Source organism: Ochotona princeps, chromosome 9 (genome assembly GCF_030435755.1).
Source record: "Ochotona princeps isolate mOchPri1 chromosome 9, mOchPri1.hap1, whole genome shotgun sequence".
In the NCBI taxonomy this organism is placed as follows: Eukaryota; Metazoa; Chordata; class Mammalia; order Lagomorpha; family Ochotonidae; genus Ochotona; species Ochotona princeps.
In genome coordinates, this window is record NC_080840.1 from 51,908,019 (window position 1) to 51,923,432 (window position 15,414).

Consider the following 15,414-nt stretch of genomic DNA (forward strand, 5'->3'; position numbering starts at 1 on the left):
TAAATAAGTTAAAACAAAAGGGCACACTAACAGTAAGACTCTAGTGATAATGAAACAAACTACAAAACCACCATCCCTGTCACACCTCACTGGAAGATGCATGCAGTGAATCCTGTACTGTCTGACAGCTCCAGCCCTCAGTGGCTCACCTGCCCTTCCCATTCAGCCTAGCACCTAACCTAGCATTTCAACCCCTCTCTTGCTAATAGCCTTGCATAAGAGATCAGCCCGATTTACAGGGCTAAGTATCATTGCTGGACAGATCCAACTGTCTGGCTGTCAGAGCCTAAAGCTGGACTGATGGGGTAGAAAACGGTCAGTATTACACCAACTTAGTATTGCCAAACCAGTGAGTCCCTCTTTACTTACCATTCTTTTCAGTCAGCAGCCTTTCTTATTTTCTATAATCACAATAGCCTTTTCAAACTTCTCTTGCTGCAGCAGTCTTGCCTTCTGAACTCAGGTATGTTCAAATCTAATCTATTAAAAAAGATTTGTGGAGCTGGCACCATGGTTCAATAGGCTAACCCTGCACCTTCAAGCACAGACATCACTTAAGGGCACCAATTCATGTCCTGGCTGCTCCACTTCCCATCCAGCTCCCTGCTTATGGCCTTGGGAAGCACCAGAGGATGGACCAAGTCCTTTGGATCCTGCACCCACGTGGAAGACCTGGAGAAGGGTCCTGGCTCCCGGCTTTGGATCAGCTAAGCTCTGGCCATTACAGCCATTTGGGAAGTGAACCAGCAAATAGAAGATCTCTCTTTTCTTATCTGTGTTAACTCTCCCTTTCCAATAAAAACAAATCTTTAAAAATATTAAAAAAAAACTTCCTTCATCCTATCTAAAGATCAACACACTCTTTCTTCTCATCTTTATTGCATTTCTGACTGAAACAGGAACCAAATAGGAGTCCATCAATTTTTACTACTGTTCATATCTTAGATCAGTGTATTTGGCCTTTTAAGCTCCATTCTGTGAAGGTAAAATACAAAATTCACAACATACACTTTAATTTTCTAAAAGGAAAAGCAATGTATTTTTTGTGTGTGAGCAAACCATCCTATTACCAATTGAGGAAATTTACCCTGAGTCCTTAAATAAAGGACAGTAAATAAAACTTTTAATACAATAATTTTGTTTTATATTATTTATTATAAAATGTTTAGATCACAGTAATGATTCCCAGACTCTGACTCAGTTTCAACAATTATCAAGATTCATCCATCTTTCCTGTCCAGAATTACATGATACTATTTTATTGTAAGTTTCAGAGAAGACTTTCATTTGCAAATATTAGTATATCCTAAACACCTCATTATTTAAAAATAAGTATAATAACAACACTATTTTAATATAATGTAAAAATAGGTTCGGGCCTTGGGATTCGGGGGCAACTGCCACTCTTCACAGTGTGGCGGCTGTGGGGGGTGCCCCTGCCGGGTCGGACCCAATGCTGGGGGCTCACGCCAAAGACACTGCCGCAAGGCAGTGAACGAGTCCTCGGCCTCACCCAGGACCCAAGACAGCTCATTCCTCAGGGTAAGTGCGCCATGAGGGAACTTGGGAACTGGCTTAAAATTCCTAGCTCCACCCAGCTGCTAATATCTGGCAGCTAGGTGAGTTTGGGAGGGGTTCGGGCCTTGGGATTCGGGGGCAACTGCCGTTCCTCACAGTGTGGCGGCTGTGGCGGGTGCCCCTGCCGGGTCGGACCCAATGCTGGGGGCTCATGCCAAAGACACTGCCGCAAGGCAGTGAACGAGTCCTCGGCCTCACCCAGGGCAGCCTGTGCACCATGTGGTGCCAGGCTTTGCCTGCTGGCCGCCCGGCCGGGGAGCTCTGGGGTAATGGATGTCCGAATTGCTGCTTAGATAGCTCTAGGGTGTCCCCACTGTTTCTGGGTTCTGAGTCAATCCTAAAGATTCCCAACGCCAGTAACTCTTCTTTTGGAGAACTTCTAATCACTCAATAATGCTGAGCTTTGAACACCTATAATGCAAAAGATAAGCCCCAGATTGTCTAGCAGGATATTTTTTTGCCTGACATGATGTTGGTTCAGGAGACTGGTCACATTACGCAGGTCCATAATTTTAACTAGCACTCTAGAACCTTATCCTGGGGTGGACTCTGTGCAGGATGTGTGGGCCACACCCTGTAGAAAGTTTGGCCCCACTGGTAAACCTAAATTTTAGGTGGTTATGGACTAAGCTAGGTGTGACCAAGGAGCCTGCCATCAATCACAGGTAAAGGGATCCACCATAGACTGGACTGGGCAAGGCAGCAGCAACCAAATGTGCATCCTGAATAGGGTGTGGGGTGGGCCGGGCTGCAACATTCACCAGCTCATACAAGGCCAAATGGGAGGCCAGAGTACACCGGGCACTGGCCTAAAAACCAATGGCATGTATGTAAACTGGGTTTGGGAGTGGATCAAGTGGAGGTACTTGGGAAGCTCCCCTGGCGAGTCATAGCTCTCGCTGGTGAACACGCCGTCCAGATCTGGGGGTCAGACTAGCAGGGCATAGTAGCTCCAAAATGTCTAAATTGGTAATGGAACGTAATGCACTGGGCAGGACTGAGGAAACCTTTGTTTACAAGCAAAACTAGAAACCAGCATGGAACACAGGTCATACCGAGCGAGGCTCTTGCACCTACTGGTCCTCAGAGCAACCACGGGCAGATGCATGATTTACAGCTAGGAACAAGCCCAATCGGGGAGGTAACGGGACACCCTAACTAGGTTGAGGTTCCCACCAAGGGGCGTATGTGCTAGAATTGGAGCTGCGTTCTATCTAGAAAACAGTTGCAGTCACCCGAGGCACTAGTGTGGGCTGGGATTTGATGCACCAGGCCAGTTCAGATCCCTACACCATCTGGTGTCATGGAGAACCAGGGGGTAGATGTGGGACTGACTAGGCTGGGTCTCAACCCTCTACTGAGCCATGCGTGAGCTGTATGTGGGTATGGACGAGCCATGGCCGGGCTGAAACATCCAACAACAAGAACCAGAATGGGGTGAAAGCCAGCCAGAAAAAGCCACTGTTCCTGCTAGGACAGGAGGTGAACTGAGTTGGGTTAGCTCAAGAACCCCCTGGCATGCGCAAAACCTGCCACTGGGAGGGGTTCTGATAGAGGAGCCTGGGCAACTCCTCTGGCAGGACACAGTCCCTGCAGGTAAGTGCAAGAAGCATGATAGGAAACAGTCCAGAATAGGCCATGGAAAGTTTCCCACTGGCACACATTCAGCATGGGTCAGGAGCAGACCAGGCTGAATCAGGCCATATCACCCACTGGCAAATCCGATTACCAGATCAGAGTGTGGGATGAGCCGGGTTTGGTCACGACAAAACCAGTACACATTATGGAATGCCAGGGCGTGGTTGCCTGTACTGGATATGAATGCAGCACCCAACCAGCACACATGAGATCCATGAAGGAAGAGAGGGGCAGAACTGGCGGGGGGATTAAGGGGCTGGTCCCCTCACCAGACAGCTACTCCCACTGGAGAGCGTGGGCTGGGATAGAGACAGACTAGACTATGCAAGGCTACAACACCTGTGCACTGCATGTGGAATAGATCAGGGAAAAGCCAGGCTGGGCTGATTATTCCTGCTGGTGCAAGCATAAATTAGAGTGGGTGAGGGATGTTTGGGTATAGCAGCAGAAGCTGGCACTGGGGACTAATTCTGTCAAGTCAAATCACAGAACCACCCAAAGAGTGCATAAACCGGGACAGAGAGACCTGGGAGGGAAAAAGTGGGTTCCCCCTTCTTGGGTCACTAGTCCCGTGGGAGGGCATGAAAACTAGGACGGGGGCTGGGATGGCTAGATAGAGAGGCACTCAACAACATCTGTGAGGGCTGGATGGTTGAGTTGGTTAGATAGAACTAAGCTTTAATACCCATTGACAAGTGCCAGAGCCAAATGGGATGGGGGACAGACTGGTCTTCTGCTACACATACTGGCAAACCAGGGTAGGGGGCGGGCCTGGTGTGGGTTATCGTGGGTCGCCCCAACTAGGCTGCAGCTCCCACTATTTAGTGTGAGGGCCGAGTACGTGCTGGGCAGAACCAGACTGGACTGCAACACCCATTGGTTCCAGTGCAACTCGGGACTGAAAACAGAACCAACACAGCAATTGCAACCACCAGCTGATCGGGGTGATGGACTGTGCCGGGCCCTGTGCTTGCTAGAACATGCAAGAAACTAGTCTGGGAATACCTCAAAGTTTCTTTGGAGATCTCCCCAATCGAACTGCTGGACTCAGAACTCTAATCAAGAAAAGACAGAAGACAGAGCAGATCAATCATTCATCTCAGCTACATGTTAGCAGCGAAAAATGGGGCAAACGGAGACTTTATGATGGACCATATCAATCAGTGGACGACCTCATCGAGCGAAACTGGCAGTGATTCATAACTGGAGAACTATTAACACCACTTGAGCACATATCTCAGAGCATGCCCCACATCCGGGACTCGGGGTGGGCAGGAAACCGGGTGGGGCTTCTCCCTCAGTATCCCCCTTTACCTCAGATACAAGATGGAAACAATATGTACATGATAGTATTACCCACTTCCCTATCCCCCTGAACCTTTTTTTTTCTTTTTCTTTCTTTAACTGTAATTAACTATGTAAAGATTGTCAACAACACAATAAAATAGATTATAAAAAAAAATGTAAAAATAATGATTCTTCAATATCATGTATTGATTGATCTATATTTCATTGTTTAAGAAATATTTATAGCTAACATTCAAATCAGGTTCACATATTACATGACATAAAAGCCTTTGATCTACAATATTCACTACAGCCCTGCTCCACTTCAATTCCCTTTCTTTTTCACTGTCATTTATTGTTTAAAGAAATGAGGCCTAATGACCTGTGTTGTTCTTACATATGTTTCTCCAGCTCCCACGTAACAAAATAGCTTCTTCTGCATTACCAGCTAAGATTCTATATATTTTCCCCTTAACCTTCTTTTTTTAAAGATTTATTTATTTTTATTGGATAGTCACACATACAGAGAGGAGGAGAGACAGAGAGGAAGATCTTTCATCACTGATTCACTCCCCAGGCAGCTGCAACGGCAAGAGCTGAGCCGATCAGAAACCAGGAGCCAAGAGCTTCTTCCAGGCCTCACACAGGGGTACAGGGTCCCAAGGCTTTGGCGCCGTCCTCGACTGCTTTCCCAGGCCACAAGCAGGGAGCTGGATGGGGAGCAGGGCTGCTGGGATTAAACCAGTGCTCATATGGGATCCTGGCACATGCAAGGCGAGGACTTTAGCCACCAGGCTACCGTGCTGGGCCTCCCTTTATCTATTTCCTTACCTTCTCTTCTTACCTTGTATAGCAGATGCACCTGGGCTAACTAACGAATGGACAAACACTATGTGGTATGTCACAATGGACTTGCCACGTACAACCCCAAAAGAAATAGTAAAATATGTCATAGAAAGGACAAACTTTGAAAACTATACTAAGTCACAGAAGTCAGGCAAAAGGGTTACATACTATTTGATTCCATTCATATGAAAAATTTATAGGCATTTTCACTAGAATAGGCAAAAACAGAGAACAGACTAATGGTTGCTTAAGGACAGAGGGTGGGAGATTACAGAACAGGTAGAAAGTGTAGGGTTTCTTTCTGATGTGACAGAAGTTAAAATGCACTGTGAGGAAGGCTGCACAACTCTGTAAATAATTCACACAACTACAATGGGTGGATCCTTGAAAACTGTCAGAAGGACACTGTGTGACAGCCTAGTGGCTGAAGTTTTAGCCTTGTATGTGCCAGGATGCCACAGGATGCCGGTTCCTACCCCGGCAGCTCCACTTCCCATCCAGCTCCCTGCCTGTAGCTTGGAAAAGCAGTTGAGGACGGCCCAAGGCCTTGGGACCCTGCACCCACATGGAGACACAACACAGGCACCTGGCTCCTGGCTCCAGATTGGTGCAGCTAGCCGCTGCGGTCACTTGGAAAGGGAATCAGCAGCTGGAAGATCTTCCTTTCTGTCTCTCCTCCTCCTCACTCTCTCTTTCTCTCTCTATTGCAATAACAATAAATAACCTTTTTTAAAAAATGAAGAAAAAAAAGGAAAAAAGCAAAACAACAAACCATGCTCCATTTGTGTAAAATGGCTACACACACATAAATGTTTGTACATAAAGAAACACAGGCAAGATCGGCAGCAATTCAGAACCACTGAACTCTCAAAAACCACTTGAGCAAGACCCTCGGGCATGCCCCACATGGGGGACCTGGGATGGGTAGGAGGCTGGGTGGGACTTCTCCCTTTATCTCCCCCTTTACCCCAGAAACAGAAAAAAAGAGAATGTGGAACTAATAGTCTTACCCACTTTCCTGTAGCCCTTGAACCTCTGTGCCCTAATTAACCGTGTAAAGATTGTCAAAAAAAAAAAAAAAAATAGCAGGAATCCAGTTTTCTAAAGTTAGGTAGTGGTGAGAGTGGCACAGACCTGAGACTCCATTAGCTGTATAATTACAGGGGGAAAAAAACAAAGAAAGAAAGATAGACAGACCCGGGGCCAGTGTTGTGGTGTAGTAGGTAAAGGTGCTGGTGCGCTGGCATCCCATATGGATGCCAGTTCAAGTTCCAGATGCTCCACCTCCGCTCCAGCTTCCTGCTAATGGCGTCTCGGAAAGCAGCAGCGGACGGCCCAACTGCTAGGGCCCCTTCATCCACACAGAAGACCCTGGACCAGCAGAGCTCCAGCAGCTGAAGCCACCGGGGAGGGAACCAAGAAAGAGAAGACCTCCCCCTCTCTTTACTCTGCCTTTCAAATACATCCGTGTATCTTAAAGATAAGAAAGATAGGAAGAGTCCTTCTTGGCATTGTAGGGGACTGGCTCCAGGGCTCCCTCCCATAACACAACTCACACACCTCCCTGCATAATTTAAATCAACTGCAGGTCACTTAGAATAGGATGTCAACGCTATGTGAACTGCTGTTACACTGTAAAAAGGTTGTACATGAAAGTAGAAATGGGTTTCTTTTTTCTGAATACTTTCAATCCTTCAGTTAGTTGAATGAAAGAATGCAGAAGCCATGGAGGAACACCTGTACAGAAATTACTCTGTATCCTCTTCTTAATTTTTACAATGTCATCTAACACCTTTTTCAAAATGTTACAACTTTCCAAAGAGTAAAACATTGGGAGGGAAATTATTAACACCAACTCACGAGCAAAGCTGAGTGGACGACAGAGGGGTTAGGATGGTCCATAAACAAGATCAGGCCAGGCAGACATCCCTGGTCCTGGACGATAGCTCTTCTGTTCAGTGGATCTGCTGCCAAATCCCGCAGCTGGTTGACTACTGACAGAGCATCGGGTTCTTCATTCATGGTAGAGGAAGAGGAATTCATCTTCTATGCCATGCACATGAAGAAAATCTCAGATTCTGCAGAAAAGATTCACAAATTAGCTCTAGGTTGCTGAGGTATAATGTGACACCTAGTAAATAACCAGGATTACAACATCATTTGAAAGAAATAGATGGGGCCCGGCGTGGTAGCGTAGTGGTTAAAATCCTCACCTTGCACGCGCCGGGATCCCATATACTTGCCGGTTCTAGTCCCGGTGGCCCTGCTTCTTTCCAGTTCCCTGCTTGTGGCCTGGGAAAGCAGTCGAGGATGACCCAAAGCCTTGGGACCCTGCACCCATGTGGGAGACCCGGAGGAGCTCCTGGCTCCTGGTTTCAGATTGGCTCAGCTCCAGCCTTTGCGGCTGCTTGGGGAGTGAACCATCGGAATTAATGTCTGCCTTTCCAATAAAAATAAATAAATCTTTTTAAAAAAAGAAAAAAAGAAACAGATGAATCCAAGTCACAAAAACGCAAGAACTGCCAACTCCACAGTTTGAGAAAAGTAAAATGAACACAAGACGCTGACTGAAGAAATCAAGCTATTTATGTGTGCACAGTGTTTAAAAAACATATGTTGTGCTCAATATTCCAATAAACTCTCTTTCAGCAATACATATTTTAACACTAAAATCACAATAAACATTATTCAAGCTTGTGACCTTCGATCCGCTTCCTTTCCTCTAGAGCATTTCTGGTCCTAAAACAAGAGCCTGGAGTGCGGTGGGGGGAGGGAGAGTGGCTTGCTGGCAGCCTTTCCCCCCGATTCATCTATGAACAAAAACAGCCTACTGGGTCTTGAAAAGATAAAATCCTCTAGAAAAAAAAGGAAGAATGCAAGGAGGATGAACCTAGAATTCACCAAGGGTATCCTGCTTTTGCTCAGGCTAGCCAAGCTTAGGAGACTGCATCGGATCTGACCCGCAGAGATCTGTCCACCTCTGCGCCTGCCACCTCCTGCCACCTATTAGGAAAGCAAGAATAGCAGCAGTCTCAAAGAAGTTACATAACACAACCCAGGTCACAAAATCTAATTAGTGCAGTACTGGGCTGAAATCTCACTACTTCCTAAAATGGTGAGCTTTCCACTAAGCATACAGATCCTGTAAAGTCAGCATATCCTTTCCCATAAAGATTAAGTGTTTTAGAAAAGCTACCATGCAAGACTTAATAAAGCCAAAGCAACAAAATACCAAGGGATGATCTTGATATTTTCAAGGGATAATCTTCACACACACAGAAAATTAAAAACTAACTTCAGTTAATCACGTTGCATAGCATATTCCTTATCTGACCGACTATACAGTTTTGAGCTTTCAATAACAATGCCAACTGTGAACGCAACAGGATCAAAATGACTCAGTATTTTCAATGGGATGACTACAAAGTTACTTTGAGGAGAAAAAGCAAAAAAGCAGAACTGGCCTCACCTTGTAGTGAAACCTGAAAAGCTTTCAGCATAAAGCAGTGGTCCTGGGGCGGGGAGCGGGAGACACAGATCAGAGGGGCTCAGTGTTTGGATTTTGCCAGACATCTGAATATTTGCATTTACAAATCGTGATATCGGGGATCCAAGTCTAAAAACGAAATCCATGCCTATTGCCCGTGCACCTTATATACAAACCCTGCAGGTAATTTTGCACATTTTTATAATAAATCTTTAAAAGAAAAGATCTTCGAAGGATCTTTCTCTCTGTCTCTCCTCCTCTCTGTATGTCTGACTTTCCTCGCCTTGCATAAGCCAGGATCCCATATGGGTGCCGGTTCTAATCCCGGCAGCCTCGCTTTCCATCCAGCTCCCTGCTTGTGGCCTGGCAAGCAGTCAAGGACGGCCCAAAGACTTGGGACCCTGCACCCTCGTAGGAGACCTGGAAGAGGCACCTGGCTCCTGGCTTCTGATTAGCTCAGCTCAGATCACTTTGGCTACTTGGGGAGTGAATCAGCAGATGGAAGATCTTTCTTTCTGTCTCTCCTCCTCTCTATGTATGCCTTTCCAATAAAAATAAATAAATCTAAAAAAAAAAAAAAACTAAGGTTCTTTAACTCAAACAACATGGTAAATACAGATAATACACACAAAGAATATATCTTTTCCACATAAAATATATTAATGTATTTCAGAAATCACCAAGAAAATACCAAACGAAGGGTTCCCAGAAAGAGGGCTTTGATAGGATAGTATTGCTAGGTAATCTTCTCAAAGTATTACAGCTTTGCTTGTAATTTTTAAGGTCAGAATAAAAAGTAAACACAAAAGGAGTTGGCATTTGGCACAACAATCAAGACACCACTTGAGACGCCCACACGTCACACTGTACTGCTCCCTATTCCATTCCCTGTTACTGTGTCCCAGGAGGCAAGTGACGGCTTAAGTGCTTGGGTCCCCATCCACTACCTAAGACCCACACCAAGTCCCAGACTGCTGGCTTCAGCCTGGCACGGCCTCAGCTACTGAAGATATTTGGAAAGTGACCAATAGACGGAAGACCTCTCTCTGTTTCACAAAGAAATTAATCTTAAAAAAAAATCAATAAAAAGAAGCAAAGGAAAAGCAACAGACAGAACACCCACAGACTACGAGATCTAACTCCATGTTGCCTCTCGGCTGCCTCTATTAATCAGTATCTTGAAGAGCATGGTTTACAAACCTCATACCCACAAGCTTTCCAGGCGTCAGCAGCACAACAAATCCTATCCAAATGGACCCCGCAGAACTAATTACCAGCTTAAAGTCAACTATCAGAGGTGGGCATTTGGGACAGCAGTTAAGATGATGCATCTTGTATCAGAATGCCCGAGTTCAAGCTGTGGTTGACGTCTTGGCTCTACTCCTGATGCTAGCCTTCTGCTAAGACACACCAGCAGGTGGGCGCAGCAGGTGATGGCTGAAATGGTTGGATCCATGCCATCCATGTGAGACCCAGAGGGTTCTTCCCAGTACCCAGCTTCATGCCAGCCTTACTCCAGCTGTTGTGGGCATTTGGGGACTAAATCAGCAGCCAAGACATCTCTCTGCCGTCCCAAATATAAACAAATATGCTCACTGATGGCCTTTTCTAGAACACTGCCTTGCATGGGAATGTTCCATTATCTAAATAGTCCGTAGACCCTGAAAAGGTAAAACTTTCCTGTTCCTTTGAGATAAACAAAACTTAAAACAGTTAAAGCTACCAATCTTCAAAGCCTACTAAGGACAGGGCTCAAATCAGGATTTACCTAGAAAAAGGTCCACAATACCAGGAGACACCAAAAACCTGAGCTGACACAGCAGGCAGACCTGCAGTCAAGCGGCACACTTCCTATGACTGTTAAAGAAGCCTTGGGACTCTGCACCCGTGTGGGAGACCCGGAAGAAGCTCCGGGCTCCTGGCTTCAGATGTGCTCAGTTTCAACTGCTGTAGCCATGTGGGGAGTGAACCAGGGGATGGAAGATCTTTCTGTTTCTCCTTCTCTCTATAAATTAGCCTTTCCAATGAAATGATGATTAAATGATTAAAAAAAATGATTCGCTCCTCAAATACCCATAGCAACTGGAGCTGAGCTGATCTGAAGCCACAAGCTTTTCCTGGGTCTCCCACATGGGCACAGGGTTCCAAGGCCTTGGGCCATTCTCTGCTACTTTCCCAGGCCATGAGCAGGAAGCTGGTTGGGAAGTAGAGCAGCCAGGATATGAACTGGTGCCCACAGGGGACCCAAGAATTGCAAGGGGAAGATCAGCCAAAGAAGCCATCATACCAAGTTCCCAAAATACACAAATATATTTTTTAAAAAGCCATCAAGTTATTTCTGATACAAATAAGAAGAAACACTAAAGCTCACCTCCATCTAGAAAAGTATGACTCTTGAAAAATCACAATATTTAACCCTCAATGCCAGAACTAGAACTATAAAACTTTCTCTAATTACTGAACAACACAAGATTATGTGAATTTGAGACTGGGTTTCAATTTTTTATTACCAGACAGCCAAAATAATAAACTGGAAAAACCAGTAGCAAACACAACCCCTTCCTTCCAAAGAAAACTGATCAGAAAATTTTGATTAATGAAGCAAAACTATGGGGAGCAGGGGCAAGTTCAGGACAGAATCAGGCTGTACCCAGACTATGCGTAAGTAAACACAAGGTTTGTGAAACCTTAACATGCCTTTTGTGTCAGCGTGCCTCTTACTTTTAAGACTGACACATGATATCTCACAAAAGTTTTCAATTACTGTATTCTTGTATACTTTAAAATTTTGAATCCCAGCGTGATAGTCTAGTGGCCAAAGTCCTTCCCATATAGGTGCCGGTTCTAATCCAAGCTGCTCTGCTTCCCATCCAGCTCCCTGCTTGTGGCTTAGGAAAGCAGTTGAGGATGCCCCCAAAGCCTTGGGACCCTGAATCCACGTGGGAGACCCAGAAGAAGCTCCTGGCTCCTGGCTTCAGATCAGCTCAGCTCAGGCTGTTGCGGCCACTTGGTGAGTGAACCAGCAAATGGAAGATCTTTCTCTGTGTATCTGTTCTCTCTGTAAATGTCTTTCCAATGAAAAGAAATAAATCTTAAAAAAAAAAAAAAAGTATTTTTGACATCTGGAGCCAGAGCCCTGGGATAGCAACTTGAGCTTCCATCTGCAGTGTCATAATCGGCAATGATTGGAGTCTTGGCTGCTCTACTTGCTATCCAGTTCCCTGCTGTTCACAGGGAAAGCAGTGGAAGATGGCCCAAGTCCTGGGAAGACATGAGGAAGCTCCTGGCTCCAGACCAGCTCAGCAGTTACTGCAGTCATTTGGGGAGTAAACCAGCAGACAGAAGAGCTCTTTCACTCTGTTCTTCTCCCTGTAAATCTGCCTTTCCAATAAAAATAAATACTTTAAAAAAAAAAATAAAGATTTCTGATGGATAAGCAAAAAATTTGTCAATACTGATGCATTTTAAACTTATGGTAACTTCCTGCTCACTTGGCAGCACATACACTAAAACTATGCAAATGCTGCAGTTGTGGCAGGGGGTGGAAATGGACCCCATCTCTCCCCATTGTAGTCTTACTGGAACACAAGCACACAGATATATTGCAGCTCATTATTTTCTCTGCCTAGTTAAATCTGGACTATCAATTCATCCTAAAGTCATGAATGCTCACTCCTACACCTACAAAACCTCCTGAGCACCTCCAGGCCCTTGGCCTACGCACCCACACCGCCCGTCAGAACCCCTGGGCTCTGACCCATCTCCTGACTCTAGCTTCCCATTACGCATAGGCGCTCGGAGTCAGGTCTGCCCACACCGTGTTCCTGGGTCTGCCAGGCACCTACAGAGTTACCTCACAGAAAGAAACCCTAGCTCTCCACTTGTGTCTCTTGTTTTGCTTTGCTTTGTTTTACCATAAGAAGTAAATCCGGACTGAGTGGCAGACATAGGGCCTGGGATTCTGCATTTATTTCACACAGGGCTCCAGTGAGGTCTGTGTCAGCCAGGACTTGCCGTTTATTTCACAGAATCATTTGGTCCTTCCACGCTAAGTTAACCAAGCTTTCCTTGGCTCTTTTTTTTTTTTAAATGACATAAGCTTGGAGAGGATATCTGGCTTTCCCTTCACCTGCAACTAACTGCAAATCCGAAAAATTAAATTACCTCCTCGCAGCCAGTTTCCTCACCTCGGCAAACACATGTGGTTCACTACGACCCAAGCCAATAAAGCAAACCACGAGATGGTCAGCAAGGAACAAACCAGAGGACACTGCATCCCGTGGGGCCTGCTCTTCCGAGCCATAGGGGTTATCTCCCGTCAGCCGTGACCCCGCCACAGAAGGCCTGCGAACCACAGAGTGCCCTTGCCAAGAACAGTGCTCCAGACACTGGCTGTGCAGCTGCTGCCTCGAACAAAGTCGCTAAGGAACGACAGAGAAGAGGGGCTGGCCACAACCGGGCGCGAGGAGGACAGAGAGGAAGCCCACCAAGCGAGCGTTTCCACGGGACACAGCGGAGGAGGGCGTTTCCGAGCGACCCCGCCGGTTCGCAGGTGCCCCGGCCCCGCGGCCTTCCAGTCTCCCGCGCTTTGTCCGCCGCCCCTGAACCCCACCTACCGCTGCAGGGTCCTAGGAGGCCGCAGCCTCCGCACCATCAGGGCCACGCCGAGGAGTGAGCACAGCCCACGCCGGTCGCAGCCGCCGCCTGGGAGATCGCCAACAATCCCACCAACTCCAAGAGCCCAGGCGCCAAGGAGCTGGCGGGGGAAGGCGCTGCAGAGTTCCCCCGGTGACCCTGTCACCTCCGCCGGTTCTGCCCTCCTATTGGCTGGTGATGGAGCCACCGCGAAGAAACGTACCCAGTCAGTGAAGGCCTTCTGAGAGCAAGTCTCTCATTGGTGCACTGGAGAAATGCACTCAAGTGTCGAATGGGCAGGCCCAATGAGGGCCCGGGATACTGAATTGGCCCTAGCGACGCCCTATCCACCATGCCGGAACCGCAGACCTGGGATTCAGGCAGGGACGTCTTAGACATCTCCGAACTACAATTCCCAGCTCCCGGGGCTGGGAGGCTATCGGGGCTGCTGAGTTCGGAAAGCCCGGCCCAACTCTTTCAGGTCTGACAAAGCAGTTACTTTTCCTTCCCTGAGTTTTAGTTCATAATCTTTAAACATCTTTTAGTTTCTTCTTTTTTCAGCTTTACCTTAGCAATTTATTAGATGTGCCTTTCATTTCCTTCATTTCTCGTTGGGGTCAGTTGTGTTAGAAGCAAAGCGAAACCCACCAGACTCCTTCTATAAAAGGAGTATTTTTGTTTCGGAAATAAATTTTTTTCTTGGAATGTTCTTATGATCTTTAGCGAATTTACTCAAATTCTTCGTAAAGTATTGTTAAATGTTGTTTATCAGAGTAAGGATAATGTATTTGTTTCATAGATTCCAGCCATTGACTTTTTTTTTGGTTTGGGTTGTTTTGTTTTTGTTTTTTAGAATAGATTTCATTTGTTTATAAAAAGTATTTCTTTACATTTAAACGTCACCTAAATGCCAGAGATCAGTGGTGGAGAGTAATCAGTTCACTGTATTCTGAATGTGTTCTTTCACAGTTTAGTTCTGCCCGACAGTTCATGAATTGTAACTAGAAAGAATTTGGTCTGCAATAGGGAGAGTGTGGGGGAGAGTAAATATCCAGGCTGTGCTGTCTGCCAACACCGTGGCAGAGAATTTAAAAAAAAAAAAAAAAAAAAGCTTCTGCTTTTATTGTGTTGTGTTCCAGTGTTCTTAGTCTGATCTTTTTTTTTTTTTTTTTTTTTTTTTTAAGATTTACTTATTTTTTATTACAAAGTCAGATATACAGAGAGGAGGAGAGACAGAGAGGAACATCTTCCATCCGATGATTCACTCCCCAAGTGAGCGCAACACCTGGTGCTGTGCTGATCCGAAGCCAAGAACCAGGAGCTTCCTCTGGGTCTCCCACACGGGTGCAGGGCCCAAGACTTTGGGTGGTCCTCGACTGCTTTCCCAGGCCACAAGCAGGGAGCTGAATGGGAAGCGGGGCTGCTGGGATTAGACCCGGTGCCCATATGGGATCCCGGCACGTTCAAGGCAAGGACTTTAGCTGCTAGGCCACGGCACCGGGACCCTGATCTTCTGATAAACTCTAGAAGATAGGAGTGAAGTGAAGTAGAAAACCATTATTGGTCTGTTTCATACCATTTACACCATTGAAAAACCATGATTGACAGGATTTTTGTTTCCCAAAGCAACAGGAAGGTGTGGTTGTGGGTGAACATTCAAGTGAAATATAATGTCTAGTATTGAAGGGCCAGTCTTATTTATAGGAACCCGCAACCAGTCAACTATTGAAATGGAAACAGGAGTAAGAGGGGGAAAAAGAAATTGTAACTGTAGAAAGCTGTAAAAAAGTAAACATAAGAAGTTCAAAGGACACAGCCAAGTTAAACATAACCCTTCTGGTTGGGTAAATCAACTTTTGTTCAGAATTCTTATTAAAACAACTCAGTAACATAGGAAAGTAAACTTGATATTTTTAATTACATTTTGTATTAGGAAAGGAAAC

General features: G+C 45.9%; 1 protein-coding gene across 1 annotated transcript in view; it reads right to left on the bottom strand.

Moving 5' to 3' along the window:
- The window catches only part of ARMC1 (armadillo repeat containing 1), a 34,899-nt gene extending 21,255 nt beyond the window's left edge, over positions 1-13,644 (bottom strand). Inside the window, exons 1-2 of the mRNA XM_004588013.3 lie at positions 13,453-13,644; positions 7,210-7,427 (exon numbers count right to left, since the gene is read on the bottom strand). Coding sequence (XP_004588070.1) covers positions 7,210-7,392 — 183 coding nt within the window. The 5' untranslated portion in view covers positions 7,393-7,427; positions 13,453-13,644. The remainder of the gene's footprint in view (positions 1-7,209; positions 7,428-13,452) is intronic.
- Positions 13,645-15,414: the final 1,770 nt, after the last annotated feature.